This window comes from Sitophilus oryzae, unplaced genomic scaffold, assembly GCF_002938485.1.
Source record: "Sitophilus oryzae breed Bouriz unplaced genomic scaffold, Soryzae_2.0 scaffold_119_pilon_pilon, whole genome shotgun sequence".
Taxonomy (NCBI): Eukaryota; Metazoa; Arthropoda; class Insecta; order Coleoptera; family Curculionidae; genus Sitophilus; species Sitophilus oryzae.
In genome coordinates this window covers 2951244-2963901 of record NW_022145837.1, presented here as the reverse complement: position 1 = coordinate 2963901, position 12658 = coordinate 2951244, and the positions used below count along the sequence as shown (strand labels likewise).

Sequence of the window (12658 nt, the reverse complement as noted above, 5' to 3'; positions counted from 1 at the left end):
TGATGATGGTCGCCAGAAGCCGAAACATCAGAGTCAATATTTAATCACACAGAGTTATAGAGCAGAAAGAGTGGCCCTAAAAATTTGTTTTTCATTTTAAGTTATCTTAACAAATAAAGCCAGGAAACAATAGAAAACAAAATTGAAAATTCCGTTTTTTTTTCGAATATATTCGGAAGTATTCGCAATTTTTCAAAATGCAATACGGCATTTTATTGAGCATCAAATTGCGCAACTTTGCCTCCATTTAACCGATCCTGTATCTCTTACGGTTTCCGAAATTCCAATAATGAACGTCTAATTCGAGCCACCCTGTACAGATTACAGAAATAAACTGTAAATAATATTTAAATTAAAACAGCATTATATGTCACTTATTCAAGCATGCCCTTCAAATTCTTTAATTTAATAGTTAGTAAGAAGTTTAACTTCAAATATTCCAGTTGATATTTTAACAAAGTTAATTACCGCTATATATTAAAACGTTCTTTTTTCTCTTCAACCATGTGCCCTTGAAAAATCCAGAAGATGCTTAAAGGGAACATATTAATATCGGTCACGCCGTTGCATTTCCCTTCCCTCGAACGATCTTTCTCCCTTTAATGCGAAGGGACGCAACGTAAAAAGGCACCCTTTGCCCTACTGCTGCATGCGTGCAAGAGGCTCGGTGTCTTTCCCAAAAAGGGAGGAAAGAAATCGTCGAAGGGTGGCAGGGAAGCGAATGATAGGGGATGTGATAGTTAAGGGATTACCCCAGGTGATTTTTATGTATTAATAAAAACAGAAGGTTTGGTTTGAAAGGAGCTTGTGCTAGATTTTATGAAGTTAATTACTAAACATTGTATTCCGGAAACTTTGGCAGCTTATTCTACAAAAAAAAATAAGTAAAAATGTTCGTATAAATGTATGTCCTAAAATGCTTAGTTTCGGAGATACAGGGTGTAGAAGTTTCATTTTAGTTTCGATTTTTTCCAACTATTTTATGAAGTTACGTCAATATTTGGATGAAAATTGGTGTCTGGGAGTTTTTTGGCATGAGAAATTTGATTTTGATGTCAATATGACTCCTATTTGTAGGAGGCGCCACCTATATTTATTTTAACTCTTTTCGAGAGTAATAACTTTTTGTCCGTCCCTGTATAAAACTACTGAGTAAAAAATATACATTTACGACATTTTCTACGTAAAAAAGGTCTCTTGGTAAAAATCGCTATGAGTAATACTTCTCGAGATATTTGGAATCGAAATTATCAATACCTATCATCATTGACATAAATTGAATTGACAATAAGACTAAATAGTTATTAAACAGAAATCATAAATTTGAAATGTTTTTGTATCAAAAGTTCAACAGAAACTGTTTTATCAATAAAATAAAAATATAAAATAAAAATTTCCCAAATTTATTATTTCAGTCAAATAACTATCTATTCTACGTGTTTATTTTTTGTCAATAATGATATTTATTGACTATTTCCATTCTAAGTATCTTGAGAACGGTTGCTCGTAGCGATTTTTACCAAGAGACATTTTTTAAGTAGACAGTCACGGAAATGTATATTTTTTCACTCAGTAGTTTTATACAGGTACAGACGAAAAGTTAATACTCTTCAAAACAGTTAAAACGCATGTAGGTAGCGCCCCCTACAAATAAGAGTCATATTAACATTAAAATCAAATTTCTCATGTCAAAAAACTCCCAGACACCAATTTTCATCCAAATATTGACGTTACTTCAGAAATTATTTGGAAAAAATCGAAATAAAAATGAAACTTACTAAAAAAGCTACACATCAAAGTTGAGTTTTTTTCTAATGGAACACCCTATATATTAATTGATTTTCGGATTCTAGGAAAAAAATAGAGGTAAGTTTCATTAAAGAAGAATGTGCCTATAAAATATAAAACTTTTGACATATTTCACATTTTGTGAGAAAAAATTTTAAATATCAATATCAGCTTCCTAAATTTTAATTTACCCTGTATAGCCTGATATTTAGTTAAAATAACCGTTTTAGGTTAAACCAAATTAAAATTTCACCCGCAAAGTTATACAGGGTGGGACAAAATTAATATTGAACTCTGGTCTCTTTTAAAAACAAATGTATTATTCTGATATAGCTTTTCATGACTTTCCATTTAATTACATAGTTGTTTTTATACATCTTTAATAACACCCTGTTATTAAAACATCATAAACCTGATATTAACCAAAACAAATAAAAACTAAACCGTAGATTATCAAGCAAGATAAATCAAACAACATCGACAATTCAATTTAAAACAAATTTCGTTTAGTTCCAGCGTTTACTTAGTGGTGTTTTAATAACACCAAGCCGAACCACGTCTAGATATGGATCTTAATCGGTAAGAAATTACCTACAGAAGGGAATATAAACAAAACACCCGTGGCAAAATCTTCGTGTCGATGGAAAAACAACGTAATTTTGATCGGTTACCATGAGAATTGCAGGCGCTTTATTTAATTCGTTTTGAACTCCGACGGAAACCATTAAACTTCCCTAATATTAAACAAGGTTAGTTTGATTTGAGGTGAAATTAGGCGATTTAAAAAGATACCAAACACGAAGACATTACCTGGTGTTCTACAGAAATTAAATACATACTATATATTTGTTAAAAAACATAATTAGTGTGGATATGAATCACATTTACTTGTTTGATGTTTAGGTTAGAGTTAATCACCTTATTGATATGTTATGTCATCTTTTGTGAGTACTCATTGTACAGTCTCAGGGCTTTGACAAAAGCCAGTATCTGAGACGGTTTTACAGAAGTTAGTTCTCCATCTCCGATATTAGTAGTACCAAATTTTATGGCACAAATGGTTGTCATCCCGGTCCACTCAGTGATGAAAAGTTCTAGTGTTTCCTAATTTTTTCCACAAAATCTGCATTCGCCGTTGTTTCTTAGCTTCAATCTACTGACATGTTCATTGAAAAAAATAATAATTTACGAAAAAAACAAAAATTTTGTTAGATGAATATTATTCCCCAAAATGACGTCATACTGTTTTAAAATAAAAAAATAATAAAATATTTTAATAAACTAATATAAATTTAATAAATTAATAACTGTATATAAATAAAAACGTCTATCTTATTGTACTCTATTAATATATTATATTATTTTTTTACAAACGCTTCAAGGTAGATTTTTCTTTCTCTTTCCAGGTCAACCAATCGTCCCTTCACATTCTCGCACCTGAAAAAGCGAAAGTCCGACAACGCCGCCGCACCGCATAGTATGGCAACAGTGGCCAAGACCTTCACCAAACTAGAATCCCTCGAAGACAAACGCCGTAGAAAATCCACAGAGGATACCCCCAAACCCTTAGTCCTACCCCAGAAGAAACGAGTCCTACCCCCAAGCACCACCAACAGTCCGATCAAGAAGAACCAAAAACTCTCATCGAGTTCCAGCGGTAGTGAAGAGAATGGAGCTGATGAAACCTTGATCAGAGAAACAGAGGCAGCTTTGAAAAACCTTGGAAGCTGGGCAGGACCACGAGTACATACTTCATACTCCAACCAAAATGAGGAATCGCCAGCTTTCGAGAATTTGTTCGACGAGAAGAAATCTACCGTCAAAATGTCACCTTCCAGTGCTTCAAACTCCAGCACTGACAACCCATGTTCGCTCAAAGACGTGATAACATTGAGAGAAGATGAGAAATCAGACAATTTCAAAACAAAAGTGGTCAGGATCAAGCAGGAAGTATGCGAAGAAAAGCATAAAAGCGATTATAGACCTCCTGATTTCAATGAGCTAGTCGACGATTCTTCTAATGAGCTTGAGATTGACATGTCCGAGGCGGCTTCGGAAAAAAATGAGTCTAGTGACAGGTCGAACGTGTCAGAGGGTGGAAGAGATAAGAGAAAAGAGGAGGGGAGGTTCGGGGAGAGTCAGGGGTTTTCTGCTTTTACCAGACACTCTTCTGGAAGTTCTTTATCGTCTCCGTTTTCGAGTAACAGTGCGTTCAGGCCACCGCAACCGAGTAATAAGGCTTTGACGAATTTAGGTAGGTTTATTTTATACGCCCACTAAAGTGACGTAGCATATGACGTTGCACATACATGGCAATAGAATAGTAGAATAGTAATAATAGAACAGTCAAATTAAAAAAGAGTCAATGTTTTTATTTACTATTTTTTTACTACCTTTATTAAAATACATAGTAAAACTAATTATCGTAAACTTCACAGTTTATACAAAGCTCTAAAGTTACTGCATCACACACGATAAGATTTCTACATACAGGGTGGCTCATTAGTGCGAGAAAGTTCAATAACCTCGCTGTTGTCGAAAATATGGGAAAGTTTTATATAGATCATACCAAATAAACTTATTTAGATTGACTTTTACACATTTTCTTTTAATCAAAATATTTTAAGAAACAAAAATAAATTAATTATAAATATACAGGGTGTTTCAAAACAAATGCGAAAAACTTCAGGGGGTGATTCCTTGTTCAAAATAAAGGGTAGTTTGCTTCATAAACGTTGGGTCAAAAGTCAACCATTAGGGAGATATTGCGGTACAAAGATGGCGGAAAAATAATGTTTTTATTTTTTATCTTGAAAACGAAGAGAGATAGACTAATAAAATTTTATGGAAGCATTACTGTTATGAAAACATACTTTCTGGTAATTTTTTCACTTTTTTAAAATGAGTGGAAGGGGTTGAAGTAAACTACCCCTATCATTCTTGTTAACGAAATTTAAAGAAAAATCTTATCAAACACATGCAAAAAAATTAATTTGGATAGTTTAGTTTGTTTAGAAACTTTTTTATCTCTTGTGTTTTTTTGATAAAGCTCACCGATTTGAAATTAAAAAATAAAATGTAAAGCATTACATGTCAGGACAAAAAACATTTTCTGGTAAAGAATCTAGTGGGCTGCTGTAATTTTTTTAGGAAAAATCTAGTCGGCCGCTGTTACTTTTAGGATGTTCCTAATATTATTTTATTTGACATTACTCTACTGCAATACGTTATTATCTAGATGATTATTATTATCGTTATTATCACTAGATTCTTAATCTAAAAATGTTTTTTGTCCTGACATGTAATGCTTTACATTTTATTTTTTAATTTCCAATCGGTGAGTTTTATCAAAAAAAACACTAGAGGTAAAAAAGTTTCTAAACAAACTAAACTATCCAAATGAAAGCATTTGCATGTGTTTGATAAGATTTTTCTTTAAATTTCGTTAACAAGAATGATAGGGGTAGTTTATTTCAACCCCTTCCACTCATTTTAAAAAAGTAAAAAAATTACCTAAAAGTGTGTTTTCACAACAGTAATGCTTCCATAAAATTTCATTAGCCTATCTCTTTTCGTTTTCAAGATAAAAAATAAAAACATTATTTTTCCGCCATCTTTGTACCGCGATATCTCCCTAATGGTTGACTTTTGACCCAACGTTTATAAAGCAAACTACCCTTTATTTTGAACAAGGAATCACCCCCTAAAGTTTTTCGCATTTGTTTTGAAACACCCTGTATAAACAGTTATTATTTACATCAACAAAACTCACCTCCTTAACAGCACTTTCCCGTTCAAAATATTCTAATAAGATTTTGATAAGTTTTTTGCAACGGCTATTAAGCTACCTTCTACACTTCTAGGTGTTCCTTCTACACTTCAATAGGTTCTAAAAAGAACAATGTTTAAAATTTAAGCTTAAAGTATCTCAACTCATTTGATTTAAACCAAAAACCCGTAATACAAAATTAAAGTGTCAAAATGAATTATGACAATGTCAGGAAATAAATAAATAAGTGTGTACTTTTTACAGCAGAGCTACCACCTGAATCTCCAGCGGGAAATATAAATTCCAGTTAGTCAGTATGTTGCATGGATTATAAAGATGCATATCCTAAAAATATTTTGTTCTATACAAAGTATACAGGATAAAATTCTGCATATAGTACACTATTTTATATGAAGCCCTTGTACTGTTCATATTTCATATTCTATTCATTCTTTACTGAAACTTTGGTTAATAATTAAATCCAAAATATGGTTTAAACTTTATCATTACTGTTTTTGAGACACAAACGTATACAAAAATATTTATTTTAATAGAAGACGATAAAATGGTATTTTATCGTCGACCGAAAAGATTAATTAATTTCGGGAGACGATAATGCATTTTTTTTGACGAAAACAATATTTTTTTCCCTAGCGAGTTACGTTTTAAAAAATATTCAGAAATTATTATTTCAAAGAATTTATTACGAGTAGAAAAATATTGTGCTGGGTTGGCGTTGGTTTCTATGTAATTTGACAAATAAATAAAGCTGTCTCTTTAGTTGTCAGTTTTGAGTCAATATTTTTTAATTCTCTTTCGTGTCGATTGCTGATTGAATTGGAGCCAGAAATGGCTCAAAACGAATTAAGAAAATTACCGACAGATATTCAGGCTGAGGCGACAAACGCCATATCCAAACTACTTCCATTTAAATCCCGAATAACTTATGAAAAGGAATACAAAAATTTTCAAAAATGGAAGCAATTAAAAAACGTGCGAAAAGAAATAAAGTTTTTAACCTATCCTCGCTGTTAAAGTATCATTTAATCTACCCCTTGCGGTTAACGTACTATTTTATCTACTATTTTTGATAGATATAAGGCAATTTTAACAGTTGCTATGAAAAAAAAAAGATATTGAGGATATGCATCTTTATAAACCATGCAACATTTATATGAAACTTCTTTTAATATCTTCGACAACTAAAACAATACTGAATTTCCACACTAACAGACCACTCTGTAGCCATTCCCTAACAAAATACCATTCAATTCAGGTCCCTACCCAGCTGAGGCAACATTCGTCGGTTACCCCGGCATGGACCAATCCCCTGCTCCGGAAGACAAGCCGAAAAACATTCTGAAACCCATAGAGGGCGCCACTGACACAGTGCCCGTCAAATCCCCGGAAGCTTCCAACAAACAGTATACGATCTTGCAGCCGGCCTCCATAAGGTCACGCGCCGTCAACGCGTTTCAGGAAGTGTCGCGAGATGGCGTGCCGCCCGGCGTGACAGCTGTCAACAGCGGCAGCAGCGCTGACGGGGCCAAAGTGACAGTTACGACGGTGAGCGGGGGCAGTCTGTCACCGAACAGTATAGGCAGGGGTAAGTTGGATGTTTTTTTTGGGGGGGATATTTTGAAATGAACAACGATTTGCGTACAAACATTGCAAATTGTAGATTGAATGGGAAAGGGGAAGTGAATAACAGCAACCTTAGAGATATATAGTGTCGCTCTTTCTTGAGTTATAACTCATCTTACAGTCTCAGGACATTGACAAAAATCAGTATCTGAGACGGTTTTACAGAGGTTAGTTCTCCATCTCCAATATCGGTCGTACCAAAATTTATTGCACGGATGTAGTAACGGCCAAAACTATTATTTTTAGATAACAGTTGAAACTGTTATAGTTATTTTAGAATAAATAAATACCTAAATATTGAAACTTAATAACTAAGTACTGAAACATACAGCGTCATAATATCTCTCTAACAGGTTGAAAAACAATGTATCTAAAACAACTGATGCGTTATTCTCCAACCTGTTTCGAACCTCCATCGACAATATACCGATGCAGCAGCGTTCCTTTCCCACTCCTGTTATCTCGACCGCTAGGCGTTATGCCCGCAACTTTTTCAAAAAAGCTGCTTCTTTTCTATCCTATTATTTTTAAGCTGTTGCAAGCCCAACACGACCATCGACCGATGCAGCTACGTTTGCCGCGCCGTAGCGCATTCCCCACTCCGTTGTCTGTTGTATCTCGCCGCCTGTATCGATGGTTGTCGAAATAACATGTTTTCCATCCATACTAGTTGTTTTTTGGAATTGCTTCGATGAACAGCGTCGAATTTTGTGGCGGTGCAGAACGCCGACTTCGTTTCACGAACGGTCGATCTCTACGTGTCGTTATTTTATATCTGTTATTTTTTAGAAGTAGTAACGGTTGCGTTATGTTATTTCTAATTAATGTTTATAAAATAACAGATAGTTAAATAACAACCCATCGCTATAAGAATAGTTGTCGTCTCGGCGCACTCATTGATGAGGTGTACTGGTGTTTCTTCATTTTTCCCACAGAATCTGCATTCGCCGTTATTTCTTAGCTTCAATCTACCAAGGTATTCATTGAGTATTGTGTGTCGTATAGTATATTGGGTATACAGTGTCCTGTTAAAAACACCGTGACAATCCAATGATTGTCCAGTAAGGTGCACCAAAAAAATCAATATTTTTTTCGTTTAGTTACCTTGAAAATATCGTTCAGGACGATGAAAAAAAAATCCGGTAAAGTTTTAGCTTTTAATATTAATATTAAGAGGTGTCTCATCGTGATTTTCTATTTCCCATTTAAATAACACGGGAAAACAAATATTTTTCTTTTCGAATTCTATTGCGTTCTAACAAATCAGCGTTTTGTAAAAATCAATACATATTCTTGTAGATAATTGAACAGTCTTCAAAAAAGGTCTGATATGAATTTTCATTTAATCTAATAATAAATTTAACTTCAAATCGTATACCTGGTGTTGCATCGTCGAGCGGGACATAGGAAATCCCACGTAAATTTTAATGGGGTCAATTATTGGCTTTCCTAATTATTTTAGAGAATAATTCTATTTAGGTTTATTGAAGAGCACTAAAACCCACATTCAAAAGAATAACTTTAGATATTTTTAATTAGCCCGTTTACTAGTTATCGCCGATTTCTTTTTAAATATTTCCCCTTTCTTATGGCCCTGTATTTACTTATGAGCACCAGTCAAGGTAAAAGATAACTGTCAAATGAAGTTGTCATTTCAGAAATTTATCTATGTAGTGCTTTATTATTATTATTAAAACGTCATACCTATATCGAAAATATTAGCCATGAATTACAATACCGAAGAAAAAGTATTGATGATTAAATGGTATTATCAAGGAAATAGTTATCAAAAGGTGTCGGACATGTTTGATGCTCTGTATCCGAATAGACCGATACCTGGAAAATCTACAATCGCAAGGAATATCCAGAGATTTGAGACCAAAGGTACCCTAATAAATAACTGCAGATGTGAAGCAAGGCAGGAACAAAAAGACGATGCAAGAAATGATACCGACTTGGAAGTTTATTGTGCGTGGAAGGGAACGATGGAAAGATCAGCACAAGGAAACTTGAGGATGAAATAGGAATAGATCACACTACAGCGTTTCGAATTTTGAAACGACATAAATACTATTCCTTCAAATATGAAAAGCACCAAGAGCTACGAGATGGGGACGAAATACGGCGGCAGGCGTTTTGTTTTGATATGATGGAAAGAGCAAACACGGATAGGGAATTTTTAAAAAACATATGTTTTACTGACGAATGCACGGTTACCTTAAATAATGCAACCAATGTTCAAAATTATCGATATTGGAACAAAGAAAACCAACACAGCTTTGTCGAAACAAGGACGCAATATCCATAGAAAGTAAATGTTTGGGCAGGGATATTCGGACACAATATTATCGGGCCATTATATCTTATGCGAAATTTAAATGCAGAATATTATTTGGAACTACTCGAAAATCATATTTTACCTGCTTTACATGATGCCGCTAGGGAAAATCAGGAAGTTTGGTACAAAATGGATGGCTGCCCGGCGCATAGTACCCTGGCTGTTCGGGAATATTTAGACAATAGTTTTAACGGAAACGTTATTGGCCTACATCATACAGTAAATAGGTCAGCAAGGTCTCCTGATATTTTGCCAAATGATTTCTTTCTCTGGGGCAATTTAAAAAACAGGATATACAAGGATAAAAAATACCCCAATCTAGACGAGTTAAAAAATGCTATTTCTGCCGAATGCAATAGAATTTCAGTTTACCAACTAGCGAATGTAAGAAGAGAATTTTATGATCGCCTGGGTTATTGTCTAGCAGTCGATGAACATCGTCTTAAATCCTAAAGTTCTAACAATTTAATAGTACCTAAATTAATAAGTTATTGAATATTGTAATAATACTATAATTAACCTTGTAATTGATTACTTTATTTTACTTTAATACATATTAATTTGTATTTATAAATACATCTTTAAGATTTCCGATGTAGGAATGAGTTTTCAAGAATAATAAAGCATTAAAATTTATAAGACCTGCATCAGACCAATAAACAAACAAAACCAAAAGTATGTTAATAGTCGATGAAATGAAGAATCTAAAAACCACAATGGGGAAGACTAGAAGAGAGAGAATTAGAAACACAAATATCAGACAACAATGTGGAACACACGACGCAGTGAGATGGGGTAGGCAAAGAAAAAGACAATGGTTCTCACACGTTAAACGCATGGAAAAAAACAAGCTACCACGCATAGGGAAGTCCGCTACCATGAAGGGAAGTCCATGGGTAAGAGACAGCCAACTCCCAAGAACCCCTTCAGAGGCAATCTTAAAACTAACAGATAGACTAGATCTCAAAAAAATAGAAGAAGAAGAAGACTTTGGAACAACAGCACGATACAACAGAATTTACCAGACCTTGCAATTTTTGCAAAATTCATTTTTTCTCTACAATTTTAAAAGTGATACCCTGAAAATGCTTAGCGATATACTCCCTCGATTTACTACTTCCCTACGTTATATCTTCTGTCTTCGCTTCCTGATTACCCTTGAAAATACGAGGCAGCCAACCACGCGTAAAGCAATAAATATAATTTTGCGTCTCCGTGCGTTGCGGCGGAGTAGAACTATAATTAGGTAATGAGCGGGAGTTCGCGTTTCCTTCTTCCTGTCATCGGTGAGCGAGGAGAGTCGGTTGACTGTAATGCCCGACCGACGTTTCGCTCTCATTCCTCTTTCCCTTCGTCTTATTTACTCAATGCTTTCCACGACGCCAATTTTAATTTTTTATTAATAAAATTGTCATTCTTCTTGTTTGATTAAGGATTTTAGAACAAGCAAATATTTTTATTGCAATGTTCCGCCTATTTAAAATTAAACATACATCAAAACATTCACTTTTAAGACACTCTGTACAGGGTGGCGCCTCTCATACGCCGCGCAAACTCCAAGGAGAACTGTAGTTTATATCGCAATGAAATTTTGGCAGCAGATGTAGGTTAACTGAAAAAAGTTACACATCAAAGTTGTTTTTTTTCTAATGGAACACCCTATATATTAATTGATTTTCGGATTCTAAAAAAAAAATAAAGGTGAGTTTTATTAAAAAAGCATATACCTAAAATCTAAGGATTTTGACATATTTCACATTTTGTGAAAATGAAGAGTAAATTTTAAATTTCGATAACAGCTACCTAAATTAAAGTTGTCCTTGTATAGCCTGATTTTTAATTACGTACGTTATTGTACGTTAAACCAAATTGAAATTTGACCCAAAAAGTTGTACAGGGTGAGACAAAATTAATATTGAACATTAGTCACATTTAAAAGCAAGTTACTCTTTTATTTTAAATGGAAAACCCAGTATATTTTTTCGGTATTCAATGAAAAATTTATATATCTTCAAAATATTATTAAGGTTGCCTACCCCTTACACAAAGATTTTCCGAGATATTTTAATTTTTATGATTTTGCGACAGTAGATCTTTATTATTAAAATCTAGGATGGCTGTGTGATATACCTTTGGTTAATTTAACAAAAATTAAAAATTGTAAAGTAAAATACTCAACGGTAATAAAAAGATACACGTTTAAAACATATTTTAATTATTACAGAATTAAAAATAGATATAAACCTATAATTACGTGACAAAAATTAGCTAGATGAAATCAAATGCTCAAAATGCTTCCTTTCTGTTAACTGCATAAAATTATTGTCTTTTCAAAAGGATCTTTCCATTTTAAAAGGCATATGTGGAGTTCTACCTCGAAAAGCAGATACAATTAGTTTCTCTCATGTCGTCGACAATAGTTGGTCGAGTTTTGTAAAGACTATCAAAAGTTTTTCCTCTTGAAGGACAATTTGGGGACATACTGTAGAGATTATTTGTTTAAAATATTATGCTCTTAAACCTGTTTTTTTTTAAACTCATAATTAACGTGGGTATGAATCGCATTTATTTGATATAATGATTATATTATTTTTAAAATGATATGATATTTTTTATTGTCTTTTACTATTCTTAAAAATTGTATTTCAAGTCACCCAAAAACGTGGCTGTTAAGAATCCCGCACGTAGCTGTCACCTGCTCGCAACGCCACCTAGCAGATATTACGGGCTCAACCAGATACAAGCCTTAAGTCGGCCTGTCAACTGGCACGACGTGACTTGCCTCGAAACGATGGCGTCAGTGGCAAGAAGAAGGGGGCGGCAATGGTTGATGAAGGGGGTGGTACATTAGCGAAACGTCGCTAACAACCCTTTTTTACCTCCTTAATCGTTCCCGGAACGCACCCTTATGAATCCTAATTGCCTCGAGTGTATGTTTGTTAAGACGTAGAGGGATAAATTTGAATTAATTTCAAGAAAAAAAAAAGCTGAAAAAGTTTAAGAAAAACGAGTGAGGTTTTGATAAATACACAGCAAACATTTTGTTAACAGGAATCTACTTAAAACAAATACTTGTAGTACAAGGGTTTGTTTTAAAAAAAACATTTCCTGTTGCGACA

General features: G+C 33.9%; 1 protein-coding gene across 1 annotated transcript in view; it reads left to right on the top strand.

The window, feature by feature from the left end:
- The window catches only part of LOC115891925 (myelin transcription factor 1-like protein), a 139656-nt gene that overhangs the window by 74083 nt on the left and 52915 nt on the right, over positions 1-12658 (top strand). The window contains exons 3-4 of the mRNA XM_030912535.1: positions 3195-4042; positions 6834-7163. Coding sequence (XP_030768395.1) covers positions 3195-4042; positions 6834-7163 — 1178 coding nt within the window. The remainder of the gene's footprint in view (positions 1-3194; positions 4043-6833; positions 7164-12658) is intronic.